Below are 25,442 nucleotides of genomic sequence, written 5' to 3'. Positions count from 1 at the left end.
GGATGATAGCTAAAATTGTTATTTCAGGGGCGCCTGGGTGGCTCAGTCGGTTAAGCGTCCGACTTCGGCTCAGGTTGTGATCTCGCGGTCCGTGAGTTCAAGCCCCGTGTCGGGGTCTGTGCTGACCGCTCAGAGCCTGGAGCCTGTTTCAGATTCTGTGTCTCCCTCTCTCTGACCCTCCCCCATTCATGGTCTGTCTCTCTCTGTCTCAAAAATAAGTAAACATTAAAAAAAAATTAAAATTGTTATTTCAGTCTCAGAATACTCAACAACCCTCTGTGTAGAGCGCTGCTGTTCAGCCCACTTTAGAGAAAAGGACCCTGAGGCACAAAGAAGTTAGGTACCGCCTAAAATCACACCAGGAAACAGCAGAGCTGGGTTGGGCCGGATGGCCAAGCCCACTCTGTGCAGCTCTGTTCACAGCTGCTTGATAGTGAGGTCACAGGCCTTGTAGCCAGATGGCCCAGGGCCCAGCACCACAATCCTAGGACAACCCGTTACTCTGGGTCTCAGTTTACCCATCTCTAAAATGGGAATATCGATAGCGCTTTCCTTCAGGGATGTCCCAAGGGCAACATGCAATTGTGGGTAAAGTGCCCGGAAGCAAGGGCCCCACATGCAGGAATCATTGGACACAGGTCTGTTGTCCTCATCCTCGCTCTCACTGTTTCTAGGGATATTCTCCGAATTTTCCCCGGCAATGTGTTCAGAGTTTACCCCTGTGGAGCCTGACCCACTGAAACTCTCATCCCGTAAGAGAGCATCAACTCAGCCTTGAGTCAGGTAAACTGGGCGTCCAAGCAGCTTTCTCATCTGTGAACCAGAGTTTTGTGAGGAATAAGTGGCCCAGACGCTGCCTGTGATTCTCTGGGGTTTTTGGAGGAGGTGTTACCTGAGTAAAGTGCTGGAGGCAGCTGTCCCCAGGGGCAGGTCACGTGCCTTCTGTGAGCTGGGGCCACCCTTCGCCTCCTCTGCAGAGTATCTCAGGGCCCTAGACTCCCAGGCTCCCTTGCCTCTCACCTTCCGGGGGAGGGGGTGATGTGGCCAATGGAAGGCACTAATGGAAACTGGGGGTAGGAGAAGTAGAAGCCGGGTCTGCCTCCCCATCTCCATCGCTTTTTGCTAGGTCTGCAAGGCTGCGTGTCCTTGGGGGCTCCTGCTCCCCGCAGCCGGCCCTGCTGTGATTCCACCTTCTGCTGGTTGATCGCGGCTTCTGGGCTCCGCTCTCCCTCAAACCCTGCATCCCAACAGCTGGTGCCAAGTGAAAGAAGCCATTCACAAAACAATACCTCCTGCGTGATGCTCTTTATGTTAAGAACAGGCAGCTAGCTATCCGTCATCTAAGGTGCTGGAACTCAGAACCGTGGTTGCCTTCAGGGGTGGAGGGGATGACAGGAAGGCACCGTAGGAAACTTCCTGAGACGATGGAAATGTTTTGTACCTTGATGGGGGTATTGATTACACAGGCGTATACATTTGTAAAGACTCGGTAAACCATATGTTAAGACCTGTGTGTTTCACTGTGTGTAAGCCATGCCTCAATAAAATTAGCTTAATGAAAAGAAATCCCTGTTTAAATACTCAGTGTTTTCTAATTTCCTGACTGGAGTGTGATGAGAACACAGTTTTCCTTTTTAAACACACAGATGTAGATCACAGAGGAGGAAAGAAAATTTATATGTAGGTTTAAAAAAGAAAAAAAAAACAATTGGGGCGCCTGGGTGGCGCAGTTGGTTAAGCGTCCGACTTCAGCCAGGTCATGATCTCGCGGTCTGTGAGTTCGAGCCCCGCGTCAGGCTCTGGGCTGATGGCTCAGAGCCTGGAGCCTGTTTCCGATTCTGTGTCTCCCTCTCTCTCTGCCCCTCCCCCGTTCATGCTCTATCTCTCTCTGTCCCAAAAATAAATAAATGTTGAAAAAAATAATAATAAATAAATAAAAAAAAAAACAATAAAACATGAGACTTCAAACAATTGCACACTTGGGTGGGTTTATTTCAGGCCGTGTTCCCCAGTCGCTGGGGGCAAGCCTTCATTTTCCCCCTGATTTTCTCTGGTCTTAAATGTTGCGAAGCACCAAGCTCTATATAAAGTGTCTAGCTCAGTGCCTGGCACGTTGCAGGTGTGCGCGAAAGGTTCATTTTTATTAACACGAGTTGGTTTTAACGGATCCCTTTCAGGCCTGTTTTCTGACTTTCTTCAAGACAGTGTGATTTCACCTTGTGATTTTCACAAAGGATGCAGCCTCTGCATGCTGCCCTTGGATGGGGAGCGCTTTCTCAGACAGCATAAGCTTGACCTACAAGCTCTTGCCTAGGCATGTACCTGGGACGTTTTTATGTCAACTCCAGGAAAGGGAGCAAGAGATTCAGAATATCTGTGCGCCCCTCTTCACCACACCCCTGGGAAAATAGCCAGTCCAGCCCAGCACCTGCCTTGGCTAATGATTAAGGGACAGCTGGTTGCCTTATCTGCTGGAAAGCTTGCCCATGTGTGTGTTTGATAAAGGCTGTGTGGAGGCGGGTAATGGACCAGAAGACCCTGGAAACCTTGGCCAGCCCCCTAGGCTGTGAGGTAGAGGAAGGGAGACTGGGACACGCAACCCAGCTCTATCTCAGGGTCCAGATGGACCAGACGGCTTGTGAACATTCTTGTCCTCCAGGGCCTGCATGGTGTTGCCCCAGTCAAGGGTGTGGGCCCAGGCACGGGGCTGCCTGCTGGATTAGGGTGGGCACCGAACCCCCGTTCCCAGCTCTGCTCTAAAAGGCACTGTTCCGTGGGCTGCGGCCCCTGGCAGGTGGACAGGGCCTAGTCAGGCACAGGTGGTGCTGGGTCTCCAGTCGGCAGAGGCGGTTCTGGTTGGACACCCGGGTGGCCACGCCCAGCCCGCAGGTGGTTGAGCAGGGGCCCCAGGCCGTGCTCCATTCTGGGCAGGGGATGCCAGGGGGTGGGGGAGCGACAAGGCCAGAAAACTGGGGTCCTGGGAGGGAGGAAGAAAAAGAGGTCAGCACTGCGAGGTCAGGGCTTGGCGGCTAAGTCAACCCAACTGCTAGCGGTGCCCTCTTGGTCGCGTTGCTTAACCTCTCTGGACCTCGGTCTCTTCCCATGTAAATTTTCTACTGGTCGATTGTTAGGGCTGAATAAAATAATGGAGGGGAGGTGCTTAGCACAGTACTCCTACTTGTAAGCACCTCGTATGTGTGGGTTACTAGGCAGCTGGGATGGTGCCGGCCGGGACGGTCCCCCAGGAAGTGGCACGTTTCTCATTTCTGCACCCCTCCCCCCACGGCCTCTTACAGGAAGGAGATTGTGTGGGTAGTGGTACCGTGACCCGGCCGCAAAGATGCTAGAGGTTCTGAGGCTGTGCCCGGAACAAGACGGGGGGTTCACCACCGTCTAGGTTTTCCTCCTCTCACATCCGATTCTGCTCTGATGTTTTGGTGTCCTTTCTTCTGGTCCTTTTTAACCAACTGGTTCTCAACTGGGGGTGATTTTGCTCCCCCCCCCCCGGGACATTTGGCAATGTCCAGAGACCTTTTGACGGTCACACTGGGAGTGGGGGTACTGGACTCTAGCCGGGATGCTGCTAAGCATCCTATCAGCTCCCACGCGACAGAGGGTTACCGGGCCCACGTGTCACTAGTGCCAAAGTTGAGAAACCCCGCGTGATATGACTTGTGTGCCGTCTGTATGCACACGCACATGTACTCACATACCGGAGGCCAAATTGCATAGACAGTGCCCTCTCCTGCTTTTTACTCACAAGATGAACTCGCTGGCATCCTGCTGTGCGTTGAAGCGGATGTGCCCCGTTCCGTCATGGGGATAACTACAGCCACCACGGACGGAGTGCTATGTTCCAGGCACTGCCTGACTACTTTCCTTGTGTTTACTCGCCCAGTCTCGCAACAACTCTGCAAGGTGGATGCCCTTATTCTCACTTTGGAACAGTTGGAGGCACTGAGGCCCGGAGAAGTTAAGCAACTTTCTCAGAGTCCCACCGCTAGAAGTAGTGAAGCCGGGCTTAGAACCCCGGGCAGACTCCATGCTGAACCCACCATGCTCTACTCCCGATATGGCCCATCGCCAATGGACCCATGCCTTCTTTCCAGCTGCCTTTCTCTAGAAAAATCACATTCATATGATAATCATAATAACTCAGTGATGTAGCAAGAACCAAATCTCTAAAGAGTTTATAGCATGAGGTAACTGTCTTTCCTCCACCTCTGCCCCTAAGTCCACATCCCAGAGGCAACCACCTTGCCTGATTCAGTTTTGAGTTCCTCTTTGGGTACATCCAAATAATTACATATTAATACTAGTATATAATATTTAAATTATATAAATATATTATAATGCGTATTAGTATATTAGAATTATAATAGTAGTATGTCGTAATAGTACTTCCGCTATGAAATGCGAGCCTTTGGCTCAAGGATCCTAGCCCTCCTTTCCCTTCTCCACTCTGCCACTAATTTTCATTTTTCATTATTTATGACTTAAAATTATATTACTTCTTGTTTTGCCAGTTTCAAAGAGGTCTTGTGACTCCCCACTCTGCTCACCTAGTCTCCTCAGCCCGCACCCCCTCCCGGGTCCTGTCAGGGAAACCTGGGCTTTGACCTGTCCAGTCTCCTGGCTCCCGAGAAGCCCCGCCCTCGCCCCGCCCCCCTCCCCGGTGGCCCTGCCCCTCCCTGGCTTTGACCAGTCCAGTGTCCTGGCTCCTGAGAAGCCCCGCCCTCGCCCCGCCCCCAGGCGGCCCTGCCCCTGGCCTGGGCCAACCCTGCACTCACCTTGGGCCGGGAGGGGCTGGACCCCCAGCCCCCCTCCCTGGTCGCAAACCCACTCAGGGCAGCACTTGCCCGGGACCTCAACCCTCCTGGGATACGGGCAGTCCCAGCTGGGCAGCCGGACGTCCTCACTGCACAGTGGCACACAGGTGAAGCCACCATCCTCACAGTGGCAGCGAACCCTGCAGTGGGGCTGGAAGGTCTCCCCATCTCGGTACACGCGGCCGTTCACCTCACAGCTCCCGTCATCCTCTCCCCCTGCAGAGGAGAAACCACACCCCCATCCGTGACCCCCAACTTTTCCCTGGGCAAGCCTGTGCCAGCCACATCCTCCACGTGGTCTCTCTGCAGAGCTGGCCCAGATCCTGCTGGGGAGCGGTGCCCTTACAGGGTCAGGACACTGGGCCAAAGGGCTCCAGCCCATCGTATGCACCCCATCCCCACTGCCAGCCTGCCCTGGAGCCAGCAGGAACACAGCGTGACACACTGCATCCTGACACAAGGGATGGGGAGACGCTGGCCTGGTCGGAGCCCCACTCTGCTTTATTAGCTCTGGACCTTGGCCAAGCGACTTCACTTCTTGCCTCAGTTTCCTCACCTGCAAAGTGGGTTATAATGATACTTATTTCACAGGGTTGTGGTATAGACAAAATGAAATGATATATGTAATGAATCCAACATAAAAGAGATCTTCGATAGATCCTAGCTGCTCTGTTGTTACTATGAATATAAGTACTATATATTAATAATATATAACATAGGTACACAATGAGGGTTTCTGCAACAAAATTTCATTGTACATCTGCTGTGTGGTAGTCGTCCCTATTAGGCCAGGGCTTAACTTGCTGGCTGTGTGACTTTGGATAAGTTACTTGACTTCTCTGAGTCCCCTTAACAATAGCATTGATGAGAACAGCTCAGTACCTTCAGTTACACAAGATAATATGTACAAAACATCTGGCACAGTGCTAGGCATATAGTAGGTGTTCAAGAAACACTCTCTGAACAGAGCCCTCAAGATGTGGACGCTATCCCCACTTCCTCCACTGGAAAAGCACTGCTTGAGGGCTGGGGCTCGGAGTGCTCCTGCCGGCACACCCCCATCCCCCAGGCCGGCTCAGAGCATGGATGGGACACACAGACCCTGGGGAAATGCCCTTTGCAATGCCTGGTGCAAAGCCCAGCACGTGAGAGACACTGATAAAAGAGTTCCGACTTCTTATAAATTCCAGAGATATGTAGTGTGCCCCTCCTGTGTGCCATCCACTGGGCTCCTAGACAGGACTAAGACACAGTCCTTGCCGTGAGGGATTGATGCCCAGGCAAGGGACAGATGTCACTGTCTCCAAGACAGAGTGAAGAGCCGTGGAGAGGTGCGTGTGAGCCGCCCGGGAAGTGCAGAGAGCTAGGAGGGGTCAGGAGGTTCTGGGGACGGATTTGCTGGAAGGCAGATTTTCCCAGGATTTCAGAGAGAAACCTCTAGCGAGCCTATACACACGCAGGAATTTGGGAACCACACAGATGTGGAGGGCAGTCCCTGTTCCCACTTGCTAGCTGTGGAAACTGAGCCACGATACCCGCTCACGGGGCCACCAAGGATTGAAGGAGCCAGTGTACTTACAGGATTTCGCCCCGAGTCTGGAACATGGCAGATGAGTGGGAGCGGGTGATGCCTGTTCCTCTGAGAGGCACAGGCAGGCACTCGCGGTCTCCCCACTCCTTCCAGGCCGCAGCCCTTTGGTTCCAAATCCCTGGCCTTCTGGCCTGGATCATGTGGCCGCTGGTTTCCTGGAAACTGTAGGGGGCAGCTGGGCCTTAATCTGCACCCTAAGCCTGGCCGAGCCTGGGTCTCCCACCAGACTCCTGATGTCACAGCCCTGGGGCCTCCTGGTCGCTGGGATGACTGGTAAACAGAGGGATTGTTTAGGAAAGTCAGCTGGAGTGGTGATAATTTTAGCAAGGTTTCCTGGCACCCCTCCTGGGTCCTACAGCTCAGGCTGGTTGGGAGTGGGAGCAATGGTCCCTGGGCAGTCACTCCCTACGCTGGGGTCTGCGTGCACCCTTGTGTGTGGTCCCAAACACATGAGGTACCTCCAAACTTACTCATCCTTGGATCCCCACCCCCGACATACACATATAGTTGCCTCTACCTGGCCCTTCCAATACCTTCTTGTCCAGCAACCTCCCTCAAATAACTTTAGAGGGGCTCCTCTAAAGGGGCTCCTGGGTGGCTCAGTCAGTTAAGCGGCCGACTCTTGATTTTGGCTCAGATCATGATCTCATGGTTTGTGAGATGGAGCCCAGCATGGAGCCTGCTTGGGATTCTCTCCCCCTTGCTCTCTGCCCTTTCCCCCTTCCATCCCCCCACCCCTCTCATGCTCTTTCTCTCTAAATAAATAAACAAACAACAAGCAAACATTAAAAAATTAAAAAAAGAAACTTGAGAGCCCAGTCTTGTTATCTGGTGATTTCTACATCCTTCTTTCCCTCTGAGGGTCCCTTACAGGAGAGGGAACGACAGGGTATTTGTTTTTTGTTTGTTTGTTTGTTTGTTTACCTTTAGCCACTTGCACACTGTGTGACCATAGGCAGGTGATTTAACCTCTCTGACCCCCACTTCCTTCATCTGCAAAATAAATTTAATAATAGGACCTTCCTCATTATTAAGGGTAAAGTGAAATCATGTGTGTAAAGGGCTTGTTCACAGGACATGCTCAATAAATGCCTGTTCCTGTGCCTCTTCCTGCTAGCTTCTCTAGAACTCCTACTATCATTCATTCATTCATTCATTCATTCAACACTTATTTATTGGGTACCTACTATGCATCAGGAACTGTTCTGGGTACTTGTGGTATAGCAATGACTAAAACAGGCAAACATCCTGCCCTCATTGGAGCTTTCGCCCTAGCAGAAATAAGCACAATAAGCAAGTAGAGTTTATGATGTCAGATGGTGATTAGAGCCAGAAAAATAATGGAGGGAAGGGTTTTAAGAGAGGGGTGTTGAAAATGGTGATCGCGGAAGGCCTCACCAAGAGGGTGATATTTGAGTAAAGATGTGAAGGAGGTATAGGAACTTGCCATGCATGTATCTGGGGGAAAGAATGCTGGTAGACAAGCAGCCAGTGCAAAGGCCCTGAGGTAGGAGCCTCCCTGGGATATTTAAGGAACAAAATAGGCCAGTGTGGCTGAAGCAGAGAGTGGGAGGGAGAGAGGGGGTTCGATGGGGTCAGAGAGAAAGTAGGAGCAGGACCCTGTGGGGCCTTGTAGCTACCAGGAGGACTTTGGCTTGTATTCGGAGGTGGTAGGAAGCTCTTGGAGGCCTTGAGGCCGAGGATGGATGTGGTCTGATGTATGTATGGAAAGGGCCCTGTGGCTGCTGTGTTGGAAACAGGCGAAAGGCAAGGAGAGAAGCAGGGAGACAGTTATGCAGCCACCGCAACATCCATCACGTGATGATGGGGCTCAGACCAGGCTCGTAGCAGGGGCTGGACTGGGAACGGAAGGTTCTAGAAATATCTTAAAGACTTTGCTTGTGGGAAGTATGTGGGATGTGCAAAAATGAGAGAGGTCAAGAATGACTGTAAAGTTTGAAACTCAAGCCACAGGAAGGGTGGGGATGCCCTTGGCTGAGTGCGGAGGCTGCACGCTTGGGGTATGAGGGATCAGAGGCTTACGATGGACACGCACACAGACTGGAGTTGGCCGTCAGAGGTCTGTCCAACAGGAACTGACAGAAGAGGTTTTGGGCAGCACATTCCCTCCAGAGCTAAGACCTAGACCCAGCCTCTGTGAGGTCTTAGCTGGCTCTGACTCATCTGTGGGGTTCACCAGCCTCCAGATTTGGTTCATGAACACCCATTATGTTGCCTGACCAGCACTGGGAGTTGTAGGAAGAAGCAAAGACTAACTACATTTTTGACCTCCAGTTGTTTGAAGTCTGAATCAAGACAGACTAGGAAAAGCCCTTTAATAAACTTAGTGACAATAACAGCCAATGTGTACTAATCATATGCTGAGTGTCAGGCAGAAGAGTGATGGAAAGGAGGATTGTGGAGCCAGCTCCCTGAGTTCAAATCCCAGCCCAGCTCCTTATGAGCTGTGTGACCCTGGGCAAGTTGCCTAACCTCTCTGTGCCTCTTTTTGTTTTTTCCCATTTATAAAATGCGAATGACATCAGGACCAACCTCATAAGGTTGTTTTGGTTTTTTTTAGTTTTTTTTTTAACGTTTATTTATTTTTGAGACAGATAGAGACAGAACGTGAACGGGGGAGGATCAGAGAGAGAGGGAGACACAGAATCTGAAACAGGCTCCAGGCTCTGAGCTGTCAGCACAGAGCCCGACGCGGGGCTCGAACTCACGGACCGCGAGATCACGACCTGAGCTGAAGTCGGACGCTTAGCCGACTGAGCCACCCAGGCGCCCCACGGTTGTTGTGAGATTAAATGAGACAGTATTTGTGAAACCCTTAGCGCCTCGCACGCGGTAAGTGCCATGCAAGTGTTCAACAAATAAAGCTTTGCCGTGTGCTTTACATGTGTCCTGGCTAATTAAAACAATGGCCTGGTGAGCTAAATGTTACTTCTCTCATTTTTCCCTTTAGCAACCATCTATGAGTTTATAAAACAAATCACTACTTCCTCATGATTATACTCCCCTGATCATAAAAAAACATTTAACGAGGATTTAGTGTTGATAACCTTATGTCTATTAGTCTTGTTGTTATCAGTCTTTAAGCCTTGTTTTTTTCGATAAGTGGATTCATTGTCAATGATTCATGAGCCCCTCTCTTGTTCTTATTTTCTTAAAATGACACATGCAAATAGATGAAAGAGGTAGATGGCTCTACAAGACTCATTAAAAAAAAAAAAAGAAAAAAGAGAACACTGTCACATTTTGCTGCTTCTCTAAGGCAGTGGTCCTCAAATAGAGATGATTTTGCTTCCCCAGGGCATGCTTGGCAATGTCTGAGACAGATTGTCATGACCTGAGTCATGCTACTGGCATCCAGTGAGTAGAGACCAGGGATGCTGCTAAAAGTCCTACTGTGTGTAGGACAGCCCCCTACAAAGAATTATAACAATTATCTGGCCCCAAAGACTAAAGTTGAGAAACCCTGATCTAAAGTGCCAGAAGGCACCAAGGCCTAAAATGCTGAGAGCTATAACATGCTCAAGGTCACTAGTAAATGGCAGACTCAGGACTCAAACGATAGCCCAAGGCTCCCAATCCAGGAGGAAGACAGAACAAAACGTTGCTTTAGAATCTGTGTGATCTGGTCCCAAGCTGTGTAAGAGTAATCATGCCCATTACTGTTACTAAGGCTCAGTTTGCTCATCTATAAAGTGGGTCTGAAAGTACTTACCACATAGGATCGTTGTGAGGATTATGTGGCAAGTTTCAGCACACTGCCTGAGACGTATTATGCCCTAAATAAGCAGCAATGCTTTTATTTTCCCAAAAAGGTGTGAAGGTCCCAAGAAAGGATAGTAACATCTGGTTTGAATAATCTGGGAGGACATCCAGGGGAGGAGTGTTTGAGCTCCCCTTTGACAGTGGGTTGTGATTTGGACAGGTAGGAATGGGGGGAGGCTGCTCAGGTGGAGGGCATGGTTAGATCAAAGACAAGGTTGGGGGGCGGGCAGAGGGAGGGCCCAGGGAACCGCGGGTCACCGGGTTTGGCTGGAATGGATGGTGCACCTGATGTAAGGAGGTAGAGAGAGAAGAGCTTCTCTTTGACTCAGGTCCCCTCAGCCTTGACCCTCCCAAATACATCCACCGTCAGTCCCGCAAACCTGCTTACAGAGGCACACGGCCCCTCGGCCACCAGGGCCCGCCCTGGGCTGGCAGATCAGGCCCTGGCTGGGGTCGCAGACGTGGAGATGGTCGCAGGGCTCCCCCAGCCGCCGTGCACATACCCGGCAACAGTTGCAGCCGTCCAGCACTAGGGGCGCCCCCGGTGGGCATCGGGGTGGCGGCCAGGGGCAGACACATGGTGTTGGACACAGCTGGGCACATACCTGCAGAGACAGAGATGTCACTCAGCCATGGCCATTCAAGGGGGGCAGTGAGAGATCCACACTTTGGCCCCAGGGTCACACAGACCTGGCCTTGAACCTCGTGACACTCCTCCCTAAGAGACAGTTGGTATTGTGGTCATGAGCTAGAACTTTGGACTAGAACTCCAGTCCCGACTCTGCCTCTTATTAGCTGAGTGACCTTGGGCAAGTTACGTAAGCTCTCTTAGCCTCAGTTTCCCTATCTGTAAAAAGGGGGCAATAGCAGTGTTTAGCTCAGAGGATTGTTTTGAAGAGTACATAAAGTGATGCATGTTAAACCCTGAGCAGGCAGCCAGGCATGGGGTAGGTGCTCAGTGCATTTAGCAAATGATGATCACTGTTGGGAATGACAAGGAAGGGCTGAGGCCCCGCCCTTTAGACACTATAGTAAGGCAAACGCCACAAAACAAAGGATTAAAATGACAGGGCACTGGGGCGCCTGGGTGGCTCAGTCGGTTGAGAGTCTGACTTCGGCTCAGGTCATGATCTCGCGGTTCATGAGTTCGAGCACCGTGTCTGGCTCTGTGCTGACAGCTCAGAGCCTGGAGCCTGCTTCAGATTCTGTGTCCCCCTCTCTCTCTAGCCCTCCCCTGCTCATGCTCTCTCTCTCTCTCTCTGTTAAAAATAAACATTAAAAAAATTTTTTAATAAAAAATAAAATAACAGGGCACTATATGATTTCTAGCACAGATTGCAAATCTTTATCTCGACAGCTGAATAAATCAAACAGTATCATAGATGTTTTTGATTGTTGGAATAACCCAGAATATATTTCTGGATACTTATCAAATCAGCCAGGAAACTTGGGAAAATACTGAACCCCAGACCTCCCCTGGGACTTACCAAATAGAACCTCCAGAGGCAGGGCCCCGGAATCTATATTTGTACCAGGCTGCCAGGGGCTTCTGATGCACAGCTAGGATTTTGGCACCTCTGCTCCAGTTCTAACCCCCAGCCCCTGGCCATGGAGAGATGGGGACCCTCGGCTCCAGAGAGAACAAGGGTCTTGCCAAAAGTCACAGTGTGTTAGCCACAGAGCTGGGAGCCTACTTCCTCCTTAAGGATGCTATAGTCGGGAAAAGCCTGAGCCAGGGACCCACCCCCCCCCCCCAGGTGGGTATCGACCCAAGTGTCCTGGCTGTTTCTTCCCACTCAGGACACAGAAACAACCAAACCAGAAACCGGATGCCATGGTCTCCCCATATGTCCATTTGGAGGTGGGGACCAAGAGGCAGGCGTAACTCAAGATGTTCCCAGTGGCCCCCTCCGTGAGGGACCAATCTTTAGTTCAGTAGGATCCTTGGAGGACCAGAGGGTTTTACCTGGAGAATGGAAGCCTTACAGTTTACAAAGATCAAACTAATAACCTCCTATCTTTGGTGTGGCCCCAAAGCAGGCAATGACCTCTTTGCCCTAATCCCTACTTTGCCCCAACCCTACCACCCTCCAGTCCTGCAAACCTGCCTTCAGTGGCCTGCAGCTCACACCCTGGCCACCAGGGGCCGCCCCAAACTGGCCAACCAGCCTTGGGTGGGAGGGGGTGTCACAGACCAGGAGGTACTCCCAGGTTCCAGGCTAGGACAGCACTGGTAACAGGTTCAAGCGTGGAGCCTCACAGGGGAGAGAGTTCCCACCTCTGCAGGAATTCCAAGCAGGAGACTGGGTGATACCAAAGAGATTCTAGAGAAGATGGCCTAGGCTCGCTCCTCAAAGCGTGGTCTGGACCAGCAGCAGGAGCAGCGTCACCCGGAAGTCTGTTGCAGTATCTGGGGCCCCACTTTATGAGTCTGACTCTGCCTTTTAACAAACCTAGAAATTATTCTCATGGAATTGACCCAGCTAGCAATCAGCCGGACTCTGGGGTTCCCTTTCAAACCAGAGGGTGGGCTCCCTCGGTGAGTGGGAAGTGGGGACTCTGACCAGAACTGGCTCTCGGGTCCCTCCCACCTGAAAGCTGGGGTGCCAGGCCACAGACCGTCTGGCTTGCACCCAGGTTCCCACTTTGGCTCTCCATGAGCAAGCGTGGCCAGGGCCAGATGTGCAGGTCCTGATATGCAGGAGGGGCCGCTAATAATATCAGTGATTATGGCTAACAGTTACCACGGGCAGCCGTAATGTGTCATCTGATTTAGCCCTGCGAGGTGAGGTGCCAGCACTGTGCCCACTGTAGAAGCTCAAAACAGTGTGGCCACGTCACCAGTAAGAGGCAGAGCCAGGACCGGAATCTGGGTTCACGTGAATCCAAGGCCCAGGTCGTAATTATCACACCTACCTTGGGGAGATGTTTGCCAGCTTAGCCTCTGCCTCAGTTTACCCATTTGTTCAGGACGGTCAGCGACAGGTCAAGGGAGCACACCAAGGGGAGGTAGGCCCTCTCTGGTCTCCCTCTATCTCCATGCCCTTCCCAACCACCCCCTGCACACATGGTTTTTCTAGACCCTTGCTGCGGTCACCAAGGGGGAAGAGCCCCGGACACAGAATATTCTAGGAAGAGTTGAAATCCAAGTTCTACCACTGACTGGCTGTGTGACTTTCACCACCACGCCGCTGAACCGCTTTGTCGGGGAGGGAGCTGTTTCCTTCTCAGTAAGACAGGGTAGAGACCACCTATCTTGAAATTGTGACAGGGATAAAAGGTCACGGCTAGCTCTCGATCACCGTGACTCTGTCTGTTTCCAGGTCTCTGCCACCTGCCCCTGTTCACAGGCCTGAGCCCAGGAGCCCACAGCCCGCCGGAAGGCTCGGGATTCTCGTTCTGAGGATTGTTGTAGCTTTCCATGTTCGTGATGACCAGGTCCCTGAGTCCTGTGCAGGATGCTGCCTGGCTCCCTGGGACCAGGAAGAATGGAGGTGAGGACAGTGAGCCCAGGATGGCTTCATTTTGGTCTTTTATATAAGCCTGGGCCCAGAACCCCGAGCCCCCAAGCCACCCACCTAAGCATGATGTTCTGCCGGGCACCTTCGGGAGAACAAACAGTGGGACTGGGATGCTGGCAGAGTTCTGGGCCTTGCCCCACCGCTGCTCAGGACCCAGGAGAGCAAAACTTCTGCTGTGCTCCTCAGCAGAGCATGAAAGCCCAGTGAGATCATGGCTCGCGGTGGGGCCAATCTCCAAGGCATTTGCTGAGGGAATCACAGGGATCAGCAGCTGTGGCCTCGGTCCAGGTAGGGGAGAGGCCCAGGCAGGAGAGGCACAAGTAGAAGCTCCCCTTCCCCACCCTCCACACACTCAAGCCTATCCTGGGCTCCACTTCCTCTATTGCTCTGATGTTTCTTTGCTGTGTGATGTTAGTCAAGTTGCTTGCCCTCTCTGAGTCCTGCTTGACTAAAAACAGGGGATAATAAATCCTTACGAGGTTGTTGGATACGTTACGCAAGGTAGATGTTTCACAGACCTTCTGAAAAAATGTCCCATAAGAGAAGATCATCATTCCACAAGGTGTCTCCCTGTCCCCTTTCAGCCAGGTCTGCAGGTCACTAGGTCACTCACTGCCAACAGCATTAACGCCCTTGCAGCGTGAACTTTTCCGATCAGTTAGACACCAACATCCTTTCAAACCCTGGCTCACAATCAGGCAAAGCAGGGTGTATGTGGCATCTCCTTATTTGTAATGAGGACGCCCACTTCAGCTTTGTAGGGCTCTGGGGACTGCTAATAGTCACGACCCTCTGCTTCTGAACACCTGCCACGTTCCGGGTGCTGCGCTGAGTACTTTTGATGAATTACCATAAATGATCTTCACAAAAGCCTCATGATCATTATGCCCATTTATCCAAGGAAGCAGCTGAGGCTCGGAGAGGAGAAGGGACTTGCCTGAGATCACACAGCAGAGCTGGCCAGGGGCAACTCTCTGGGCACCAGGGAGGGAAGCCCGGCTGTGCCCAACATAGAAGACCTGCAGGAATTCTTTTAGGGGGTCCTTGGCAGTGATTTCACACCTCCCCAACACACCAAGGAAGTCAGCAGGATGTTTTGGGGCCCAGGGCCCCCTTACCTTTGAGAGGAGGCAGAGGAGGGAGAAGGCCAGAAGGTGGGTCTGTAGTGTGACTCTCATGTCACTGTGTCCCCCACGGAGCCGGCTTTCAGCCTGGGAGGCAGGACCTGTGAGTCTTTATGTTCCGGCAGCTGTGAGGTCACTGCCAGGCACACAGGCTCACACACACACACAGATGCACACGCACACACAGATGCACACGCACGCTGGTCTCTGCATTCCTGCTCCTCTCCCCATCCTCATGCTCCCACTGATGAGCCCATTTACCTGAAGATGAGATGGCGAGGCCACCAAGAAGGTGCCTACCAGTGTGAGCGTGTGTGCGTGTGTGCGTGCGTGCGTGCGCACGCCCGTGTGTGAAAGCCAGAGCCAATGCCAGTGCCAGGAGCCTGTGACAGGCTGGCAGGGGCCTCTCTGGCTCCTCCCAGCCCAGGAAGGGAAGGGGACCTTCCTGGGCTGCTGCTCTTGCTGATGAGCCCTGGCCCGACCCCTGCCCGCCTCCCTGGGGGCTGTGGATCCAGAAAGAGCTCAGCAGATACCCCCTTTGCCGTGCCGACCCAAATCCTCCAAAGCCCCGTGGCCCGGACTCTGGGCAGTTTCAGCTGGGCCTGTGGTTTCTGGCAGGAAGATTGGCGGCCATCCAGAGGCGGGTGTGACCCAGAGCAAAACTTCCCTGGGCGGCCTGTTTGCTTTTGGCAACAAGGGGCCTCCCCAATGCCTGCTTCCCCGGGCTCCGGGAGGTGGCCCACAGTGGGTGAGCCCCGTGCAGGCTGGACCTATTGTGTGCCGGTGCTTGCCGGGCCCCTGCCAGATGATCTAGAAGAACCGAATCCATTTCGTTTAATTCAGCCATCTCTGAGGCCCCCTCTGTAGGAGCTGGAGACACAAGAGTGACCTTGGGACAAAGCCCAGAGTGGGTGACGACAGAGGGAAAACAGGTGGAATTTCTGGGCCTACTGAGGAGGGGTCCTTGTTCAGACCGAAGGGAAGGGGTGGCTGCCTGGGGGAGGCGCCTTCACAGAGAACCACAGGAAAAGGAGGTGTGAGGAGAATGTTGCAGGCAGAGGCAAACACAGCAGGAGTGAGCGTGATAACATGCCTACTCTGGGAGCCAAAGGTGTGGCCGGAGCTGGCGGAGGTGGGGAGGGGTGTTCTACATGGGGAGCAGGACACCGAATTCATACCGCCGGTGTCTGGGGGCATCTCCAACGATCCAGCCACCGGGGCTGCCGGACGTGGGCAAGTGCTTGGGTTGTGGCATTTGGCAAAGATAATTACCAGTGGTGTCAAGGGGGGCTGGGGAGGGCTTTGGCCCCCATAATCTCCACCAGTACCCCAAAACTTGAAGTGAAGGCGCTGGGTTCCAGAATGGGCGGTTGATGAGGAAGAAGGGTGAGCTGATATAGGGGTCAGACTGAGTGGATTTCCTAGGGGGAAACGCCCTCCCAGCTGCCGTCCTGGGGAAGGAGGCGATGGGGAGGGGAGATAAAGGTTGAAATGTACGATCCCGGCTCCGTCTCTGTGGGTTCTGGCTGGAGGGGGAGGGCAGGGGGTCCCTTGGCCTGCAGGGAAGGGGATGCGGTCTTCGTTTATAAATGCTTCTATTTCGGTCAGAGGCATGCCTAGGGGACTCTACACACGGGGCGGATCCTTGCTGAGCACCCCCTCCTTCGCACGACAGAATTATTTTCCATAATAATCATAAAATGAAACAAATACTTTTCATGTATGACCTAAGGTTTGCACTTACCAAACAAAAACACCACCCTCCACAGCTCACACTGTGTCACAGTTTTAATGTTTATTTATTTTTGAGAGAGAGAGAGAGAGACAGACAGAATGTGGGCAGGGGAGGAGTAGAGAGAGAGGGAGACAGAACCTGAAGCAGGCTCCAGGCTCTGAGCTGTCAGCACAGAGCCCAGCGCAGGGCTCAAACTCATGGACCCTGAGATCATGACATGAGCTGAAGTCAGATGTTTAACCGACTGAACCACCCAGGCACCCCTCACCGTTTTAAATTTTTAGCACAGACCCAAATTCCAAGGAGTCACATAGAATGAGAGAATTGACAGACCTCTATCTCCGTCTTCACTGTCACTCAGCATCTACTGATGCTTTTCATCTACTGTCGGGGTGCAGAACTGTCACCCCCAGGGTTAGAGACAGGTGCTGCACAAGATTCCAAGCTGTCAGGCACTTCTGCTCTCGGTGAACGTGTGCTCCTGGGCTCATGTGTACTGGGCAACTGTCTTCCTAGACTTCTCCAAGTTCACTTCCATGTAGGTTTATTAAAGGATAAGAAATTAAAATGTGCTAATTCGAAGCTTACCTATGCATTATTAAAATTCAACAGCTACGGCATCAATTGTTTAGAACTTGGACCAAAAAAAAGATATTTTCAGGACAAAGAACTTTATCATGAATTTATGATTGATGTGATTTATATTTATATACTGGCATGATTTAGATTTATATACGGACTTCTCATCAATTTTATCTTTTTTTAATGTTTATTTTATTTATTTTGAGAGAGAGAGAGAGAGAGAGAGCACCCAAGTGTGGGGAGGGGCAGAAAGAGGGAGAGAGAGAATCCCAGGCAGGCTCTGCCCTGTCAGCACAGAGTCTGATTTGGGGCTTGATCTCACGAACCATGAGATCGGGATCTGAGCCGAAATCACGAGTTGAACACAACCACCTGAGCCACCCAGGTGCCCCTCGTCAATTTTACCTTTAAATTCTCGATGTGCCCCTCTTATTGCCTACACCCAGGGAAGACCACTCCCATGCCCTGTCTTTGCTGAGACCACCGGTTTTAACAACAATGAAAGAAAAGGGCCCTCAGAGGGAGCCAGCCCGGTGCTAAGTATTTTTTTTTTTTTTTTTATAAAAAGTAGTGTTTCTAATCCTCACAGTGTATGCCTCAGTAAGAAAGGTGAGGTTCAGAGAGGATAAGTAACTTCTCTAAGGTTACACAGCTAGACACTAGAGCCAGGTTTTCAGTTACTTGTCCGTCTGACTCCAGAACCTTCCGTTGTGGTTTGTGTTATTTATTTTGGCTACGGCTCCTAGAGCTCTCTGTGGCATATGTTTTTTAGATCGAGGGGCAACGTGCTAGTGTGAAGTATACATCTCGACAACTCTTTGCATGTGTGCACGCCCATGTAACCACCACCCAGAGTAAGATACATTTCCAGAAGATTCCTCATGCCCCTTCCAGGTACTTGCTATTCTGACCTCTATCAGCATTGATTAGTTTTTCCTGGGAGGAGCGGTGTGGAACCACTTCTCTCGCTGAGGCAAGAAGGAAGACAGGAGGATTTCCGTGTGGGGAGGAGCTGCTCACGGCAACATCGGAGGGGGAGCCTCCACAGGCAGTGGGGAGGTGAGGCCGCCGTGGGGTCCTGGGGGAGTGAAGGAGGCATGGGTCAGCGCCAGCCAGGTAGGCGACAAGAGATGAGTGGAAATCCTGCCACCCACCCCTCCCCCGGCGGGCCCCTCTGAGTCAGAGTGTGGCTGTTTGCTTGGAACTTGTTCTAATAACTGGGGATGGCAGCGTGTGGACAGGGAGGGGAGGCCCTGGGGCCTGGCCAGTTCTGGAAGCACGCAGGCTGGCATCGGGGCATTTGGTGATGAAAGTGTCAGAGACGAGCCTTCCACACGCAGTTCAGAGTGTTGAAAGCCTGCGGCAGGAACTGCCACTTTGCTGACCGGGTGCGAGTGGGTTGGGCTCCAAACCACTGAGTTTGGTGCTGGAGGGATGGGACAGTCCAGGGAACCCATGAGTCTCTTGGCTGCTGCTGTAGCCACCCCGCTAGATAAGATCCCAGAATGAGCCTGTCTCCCCTTTGCATTACCAGAAGGAAACATAGCCTCATAAGTCAAAAGGTCCTGGCTTCAAATCCCGGCTCCCCCATGACTCACAGTGCTGGGATTATGGTGCACTAAGGGGTGCTCCTAGATGCCCCAAGGAGCAAACTTTAAGGGACTCTCCCTCTCAGGTGCCCGCCTTGCACTGCGTCACCGGAGAGTGAGCGCCTCTTGAAGAGGGAGGCCCCTGGGGCACAAAATGAGTTTATGGCAGCAACTCAGTAAATATTGGTGGCCTGACTACATAGGACAGTCCCCTATCCTAATGTGTCATTCGGGGACATTAGGCTATGCTGAGGTCACAAATCCCCAAAGCTCAGTGGCTTGACCCAACAAAGGTTTATCTTTGCTCACGAAGAGTCCAGTGGAGTCAGGTAGGTCTTCTCCATCTTGGGCCCGATTGTCTGGCCCTTCCCTCCCCACGTGTGTGCTCCGAGGTCAGCGGCGCCCGGTGCTTGTTTGAAAGGAGGAATCCCAAGCCCCGCCCAGAATCAACCTGCATTTTAATGAGACCCATAGGTGATTTGTATGCCAATGGAATTTCTGCCTGGTGCCGGTTCAGCTGGTCTGCAAATACCCAGCCCCCAGGCACCTCTCCCGGCCTCTCCTTCCACACATTCCCCGGGTCTGGGGTCTGGGCGGGAGTTCAGAGGTGTGCTCCTGGCCTGAGATCCCAGGTGCCATGATGAGCTCCTTCTCCCACCCCTTAGGACAGCTGTGGGGCTTGAACAGTTTAACACTTGGCTTCAGTCTGAGCTGGCAAGGTTCTGTGTGCAGGGACACACAGGGTCCAAAGGGGCTGGAATGCGGAGCTCTCAGCCCACGCATGTGACCGCCTCTGCACACGGCCTCATGCAGCCGTGTGAACTGGGAAGCCTGGCAGTGAACTGGTCCTCACTTGCTGGGTGAGGGGGTTGGCACCCGGGGCTGTGCCAAGGGTGCAGCTGGTGAAGCATTGATAAGCCTGCTGGGGAGCTGGGAGGAAGTCATGATGGGACATGGAAAGGGCTTTGGAAATTGGCATGAGGGTTTATTTACAGACTTAGTCTGCCAGGGAGAAGGCACTGAACCTGGCACGTGTTAGGTGCTACTTACATATTTGTTGCAAGCATGAGTGAATTGGGGGACCCAAGCTCTAATGCCAGCTCTATGGCTAGACATTCTCGGGAAAATTCCTTGCCCTTGCTTGGCCTTAGTTTCCTCATTTGTTAAATGGGACTGGGGCAAACTCCATATTTTCTAGGGCCTCTTGGCTCCAGGAATCTGTTTCTGTGTCTGGAAGCATGAGTGTCAGGTCTGATCCAGAGGGAAGCATGGAGGGAGGGACCTCAGGAGTATAGAGTTCTAGAATGTCAGGAGGCAGAGGTGGTTCCTGTAGACTCACTGATGTCTGACTCGTCAGAGTTCAGGAGACCACGTTGAGTTGGAACCAGGTGTTCACGAGGGACTGGGTGCCAGGACAGGTGGATTTGCTCTTTGCTAGACATCTCTTGGAGGACGCAGATAATAGGTTAGGTTATTCCCCTCCCATCAAAGAGCCCCTCCATCCTTCAGGACATTCGGTCTCCAGGGACTTACCTCTCACTGAGTCCCTACAGGTGGCATTACATGTTCATATCCATACCTAATCCATCCATCCATTTGTCCTTCAGTCCAGCTGTTCATCTGTATATCCATCCATCCATCCATCTGTATATCCATCCACCCATGCATTCATTCAACAAACACTGAATGCAGTGGGCCATGCCCTATGAGTACATAAAGAATTAAAATAAGGTCTCAAGGGGCGCCTGGGTGACTCAGTCAGTTAAGCGTCAGCTCTTGACTTCGGCTCAGATCGTGATCTCACGGTTTGTGAGTTCGAGCCCCACATCGGGCTGTGTGCTGACAGCAGGCAAAGCCTGCTTTGGGATTCTCTCTCTCCCTCTTGCTCTCTGCCCCTCCCCCACTCATGTGCTCTGTTCTTTGTCAAAATAAATAAACTTAAAAGGAAAACTTTAATTAAGGGGTGCCTGGGTGGCTCAGTCGGCTAAGCGTCCGACTTCGGCTCAGGTTATGATCTCACAACTTGTGAGTTCGAGCCCCACGTCGGGCTCTGTGCTGACAGCACAGAGCCTGGAACCTCTTCAGATTCTGTGTCTTTCTCTTTCTCTCTCTCTCTGCCCCTCCCCCACTCACACTCTGTCTCTCAAAAATAAATAAACATTAAAAAAAATGTGTAAATAAGGTCTCTGTCCAGTGGGCTCACAGATTATAGGGGAAGAGAGAGACAAGCAGAAGTGATTAAAGCACAGTAACTGGGAAGGCAATGAGAGAAGAGGACCCAGCCCAGTCTGGGAGGTGGGAGAGGTGGCTTTGGAAGTCTTACTGGAGGAGGTGACATCTGAGCCGAGTCTTGAGGCAAGAGTAGGAGTTGTCCAGGCAAAAAGTCCATTAAAATAGAGGCTGGGAGAGAACAAAGGCCTGGGAGTAACATGAGGGCAGGAGCTGTGAGTGGCTGAGCCTGGAGGGCTAAGTGAGGGGCAGGCCAAAATGCAGCTGGAGAGGCCTGGTCATGGAGGGCCCTGTGTCAGTTCGGAGGGACATTGTGGGTCATGGTCATGGAGAGCCCTGTGTCAGTTGGCGGGGGACGTTTGTGGCTGGGGCTGGGAAGAGGGATTGCCTTGGGAAATCCAGGGACTGTCTGGAGATGCAGAAAAGCTCTGGATCAGGCATCAGGATGCCAGCTTCCTTCTTCCTCTCTACCCCTAAGTGGCCGTAGGGCAGTCACCTGCCCTCTCTGGGCCTTAGTTCCCCTGCTGTGACATGACAAGGTGGCCCTCTGTGGCCTCTTGGGAGACTTCCAGCTCTGAGGGAGCCCTTGAGTCGCATGTGGTTAGCAAACCCAATACCCACGTGAACATCTGGCCTGGCCTGAGCCATGAGTTAATTGTTCCCAGTCCCTATGTGTGTTGGGGGTGGGGAGGGCATTTGTTAGGGGGACCCTGGTTGGGGGCCGCCCCCACAGGGCTCTCAGTCATGGGACAGGAGGATGTGCTAAGAAGGGAGTGAGTCACCAGCCAGGCATCAGTTTGGGCCCCAGGGTCCCCAGGTAGGGGGAGGGGAGCCCCACTCCTGACTCCTAGTTGCCCCAGAACCCCCTTCTGAAGACAGCAGACCCCTGTTCAGAACAAACTCCCACACAAAACTAACATTTTTAAAACCAGCCCAGGGAAGATGGTTTGGGATGAAGCAGAGGGAGGGGGCCCTCAGCTGGGGCTCCAGGCCCTCTCCCACCCACCAGCAGTCCCCAAGGCCTGACCACTGTGATTTACTTCCTCTTAAAAGATGGCCTGGAAGCATCTCCCAGCTCCTACTGTCTGGGATTCAGACAATAAGATAGAAGCGATTCAGGGGGCAGGGAGAGACCCGATCACGTCCTGGCTCTGTCACTCACTGCATGACCTTGGGTGAGTCACTTCACCTCTCTGGGCCTCAGTTTCCAAGCAGAGCTGTCATGAGAATTAAAGGGCTGGGCATAGCGGCATTCAGGAGATGGCACGCTCCTTGTGACTCGTGCCCTCTCAGTCTCTGCCCCCTGCCCTACAGCCCCTCGCAGCTGCTTGCTCCGGGCAGTGAGGAGGCCGTAGCCACAGCTGAGACTTGCCCTTCCGTCTCCAAGCTGACTGGCAGTTTTTCTCACCCCGCAGCCCTTCCAAAAGGACCAGCCACACCCTCCCTCTGGGCATAGCCCCTACTCTCAGGAACCCAAGACCTGCCTCCGTAGAGGTAATTTCACCCTCAGACACCAGATAGGCCGTCCGGGCTGCAGCAAGGGGCACCCAGACCGGCTTCCAGGAGCCCAGAGCAGCTCGTGGGACAGAGAGGCCCCCAGTGCCCCATCCAGCCGGCCCCACAGAAAACACTTCATTACTGGAAGCCCAGCCAGGCAGAGGGGCTGGAAGTGGTTGTGCTACAGGAAGCCTCACAGGGTCAGCCAAACCTCGGCCTTCGGGGCCAGCAGCAGCCCACGGACTGGCCACATGGGGCTGGCTCACTGGGGGTGTTTACGGAAACCCTGGCCCTGAGGCCGGCCCAGCTACTGGGCTGGGATCCCCTGAGGCCCCCCAGGCCTCCAAGTGCCAGCTTGGCAGAGGACATCAAAGCTGCAGCTGAAGCCTTGTTTTCCTCATGGCCCACCTGGGGAGCGGAGAGCTGAGGACCTACCCCCCACCCCCCAGAGAACAGGGGGTGGTAGAGATGGGTGAGGTCTTCAGGCCGGCTCTGGGCCCCCTGGTCCAGCTTCCTGAGCTGGGTCAGGGGACCAGGCCCTTTCTGGACACCCTGGAAAATGGCATCAACTCACAAGAAGCAAGTAGCCAGTGGATTCTGGAGCTAGGCTGCCTGGGTTCAAATCCTGACATTGCCCCTCACTGGCTGTATAACTCTGGATAGTTTGCTCAATTTTTCTGTGCCTTGGTTTCCCTGTCTGTAAAATGAGGGTGATGATAATAGTACCCACTACAAGGAGACATTGATATAATGAAATGATCTCATTCGTGTAAAATGTACCACAGAGTTGCTCTCACATACTCAGTGCCCTGTTTGCTATGGAAATCTTTTCAACTGAAATATTTGCGGGACATCCACACCATGACTGAGGAGCTGAGGTTATGCAGATGAATCAGATTTGGTTCCTGCCCCAGGGAGCTTCAAGGTCAAGGTGAGGGTTTGGGGGGTTAGGAGGTCGGGCTGTGATGTACCTAATGACTGTAGTCACAATGGAAATGAATTGGTGAACATGTGGCTCTCCAGTGTCTCTGTGGGAGCAGGGGCCACACGATCCCAGTCACTGCTCTATCCAGCACCCAGCAAGGAGACTGCCACCAACTCGGGGTTTAAACCTGGGGGTGGGGCGAGCAGAGGAACACCCGATGCTTTCTGAATGCAGAGAGGCCATAGGCACTGAGCGCAATGCTTCAAGTGCATGACATCCTTCTGATTCCCCAGCATGGAATCGGTCATGTCATTCTTTCTGTGTTCAGAGAAGCAAACCGAGGCTCAGAGAGGCCGGCCCGACGTCTCCCAGCTGGTGAGTGGCGAAGCCAGGACTGAACCCATGCCTCAGTTCAAAGCCTGCATTTTTAACCACTAAGCTACCCATTGTCCATGTAGGTTTTTTGCCAGCAACCCTGGGAGTTCAGAGTTGTGCCCGGCCCGGCTTGAGAAGATCCAGAAGGATCTTGGGGGAGGGAAGACCCTCTAGGCAGAGAGCCTCGCCTGTGGAAAGGCAAAGACGCAGAGCCAGGCCACCGTCCTAGTCTCAGCAGCACGACCTGTTTGTGGAATAGCAAAGGCTGCGGCCTGCAGGGCTGAGGTGCATGAGTGATGAGAGTGACAGGTGGCAAGACTGAGGGACGTCTGCAAACAGCCTTGAATGCCAAGAAAAGGCTTAGACTGTCCTGTAAGGTACAGAAGCCCTGAACAGTCCTGAGCAGTGTTTGTATGAGACCGGACCAATTTGTACAAATGACAAACCCCAGCGTGGCTCCTGGCGCTGAGCTATCTCCCCCAGATCGAAACTTACCTGCCCCAGATTCCACTTCATCCAAAGCAATGTATGTGTGCCTTTGGGGCACAGGGCGTGGTCATGGAATGGCCAGGCTTGGAGTCCTTGGAGCCCAGAAACGTGCCGCCTTCCCCAGCCCGGCCTCAGCCCCAGTCCCCTCAGTGACCTACTTTGGGGGTGGATCCCATTTTGACCACAGTGGCTGCCAGCAGCAGGAGGAGACACAGAAGGTAGCAGAGACGGGCGGGGTGGGGGTGGGGAGGTGCCCACAAGGCCCTCAGCAGCTCCGTCTTCACCCCCAGCCCACCTGGCATTCAGACAAATGGGAGTTCAGACGTTGGACCTGTCCTATACTTGGGCCGTGCCCCCTGCTGGGTGCCTTGAGGTCTCCCTCATTCATAACACAGACAATCATAAACGAGAGGAACACTGTGAGGATTGCTTGGGGTTTTGAATGTGGGGCACGGAGCATGGGGCTCGTTCAGGGTGAATGCTCCACAAATAAGAGCTCAATGTCATTACCGCCAGAGCCTGAAAGCAGAAAGCTGTCTGGTCTCGGAAGAACTCAGAAACCACCCGCTGTGGCCTGGAAATGCCCACAGGGCATCTGGGCCATCCCCCTGTCCCCAGGTGCCTGGCACCTGATTTAGCTCAGGGAGGTCAGTCTCCTCCAATTGGCATTGGGGCCCCTGCCTTGAGTCCTGTGTCTGCACCTTGTGGGGCACAGGCCGGTGAAAGGCAGAAGGAGCTATGTCTGGGCTCCATCATGAGGGCTGTGGGGTCAGACCACCTTGGCCTGCCCTGAGCTCTGGCCCTCCCATCATAGGACAAGTCACTTACTGTTTCAGTGTCTCAGTTTCCTCATTTGCAAAGTGGGCACATCATAGTTCCTACCTCACAGGGTCACGGTAAGGATTAGCTGGGAGGTGACAGCTATGTACTTAGCACAGTGCCCGGCACACTCAAAGCCCACAGTCAATATGGGCAATCCCTGTTCGTGTGCCGTCAACGTGGAGCAGGAGCCATAGGCCAAGGAAAGTCATGAAATTTGTAGGGGTCAAATCCTGTGAGAAGGGGATAAATCATGAAAACGGCGCAGTCTACACAGGTGGAAGAGACGCAGGCCACTGAGAGAGACAGGAAACGGGACTGTGGCTGGGCAAGGGCCCGGCCTACTTCTGAAAA

At 52.9% G+C, this 25,442-nt stretch overlaps 1 protein-coding gene and 1 long non-coding RNA gene across 4 annotated transcripts in view; one reads left to right on the top strand and one right to left on the bottom strand.

Moving 5' to 3' along the window:
- Nucleotides 1–1,971: 1,971 nt before the first annotated feature.
- On the bottom strand, nucleotides 1,972–15,469 carry CCN5 (cellular communication network factor 5). 2 transcript variants are annotated; one of them, XM_086702301.1, is made up of 5 exons: nucleotides 15,110–15,469; nucleotides 14,843–14,935; nucleotides 10,592–10,808; nucleotides 4,791–5,045; nucleotides 1,972–2,977 (listed from the first exon to the last, which is right to left on the bottom strand). In XM_086702301.1, exons 2-5 carry the CDS (start codon nucleotides 14,900–14,902, stop codon nucleotides 2,757–2,759), a joined length of 753 nt encoding a protein of 250 aa, XP_086558427.1. In that variant the 5' UTR covers nucleotides 14,903–14,935; nucleotides 15,110–15,469; the 3' UTR covers nucleotides 1,972–2,756. The 2 variants fall into 2 exon arrangements, with proteins under 2 accessions (XP_086558427.1, XP_086558425.1); XM_086702299.1 differs by having other exon boundaries at nucleotides 14,843–14,957; nucleotides 15,110–15,468.
- A 2,250-nt stretch (nucleotides 15,470–17,719) lies between these two features.
- LOC147582753 (uncharacterized) overlaps nucleotides 17,720–25,442 on the top strand; it is a 40,407-nt gene continuing 32,684 nt past the window's right edge. For both annotated transcript variants that reach the window (XR_015249489.1, XR_015249488.1), the window contains exon 1: nucleotides 17,720–18,224. This is a non-coding gene — a long non-coding RNA (uncharacterized LOC147582753). The remainder of the gene's footprint in view (nucleotides 18,225–25,442) is intronic.

Source organism: Puma concolor, chromosome A3, assembly GCF_028749965.1.
Source record: "Puma concolor isolate L17-30 chromosome A3, mPumCon1.1.hap2, whole genome shotgun sequence".
Lineage (NCBI taxonomy): Eukaryota > Metazoa > Chordata > Mammalia > Carnivora > Felidae > Puma > Puma concolor.
Note: the sequence above shows the minus strand (reverse complement) of the source record. Positions and strands in the feature narration are given on the sequence as shown.

What these genes read in the sequence shown, in the direction of transcription:
- CCN5 (XM_086702301.1), bottom strand. Translation starts at nt 14,902, where the DNA reads ATGAGAGTCACACTACAGACCCACCTTCTGGCCTTCTCCCTCCTCTGC. An exon ending in TCCTCTGCCTCCTCTCAAAG is followed by an intron (nt 10,809 to 14,842) that starts GTAAGGGGGCCC and finishes CTGTCTCTGCAG; the next exon opens with GTATGTGCCCAGCTGTGTCC. An exon ending in CCAGCCCCTCCCGGCCCAAG is followed by an intron (nt 2,978 to 4,790) that starts GTGAGTGCAGGG and finishes CCTCCCTCCCAG; the next exon opens with GACCCCAGTTTTCTGGCCTT.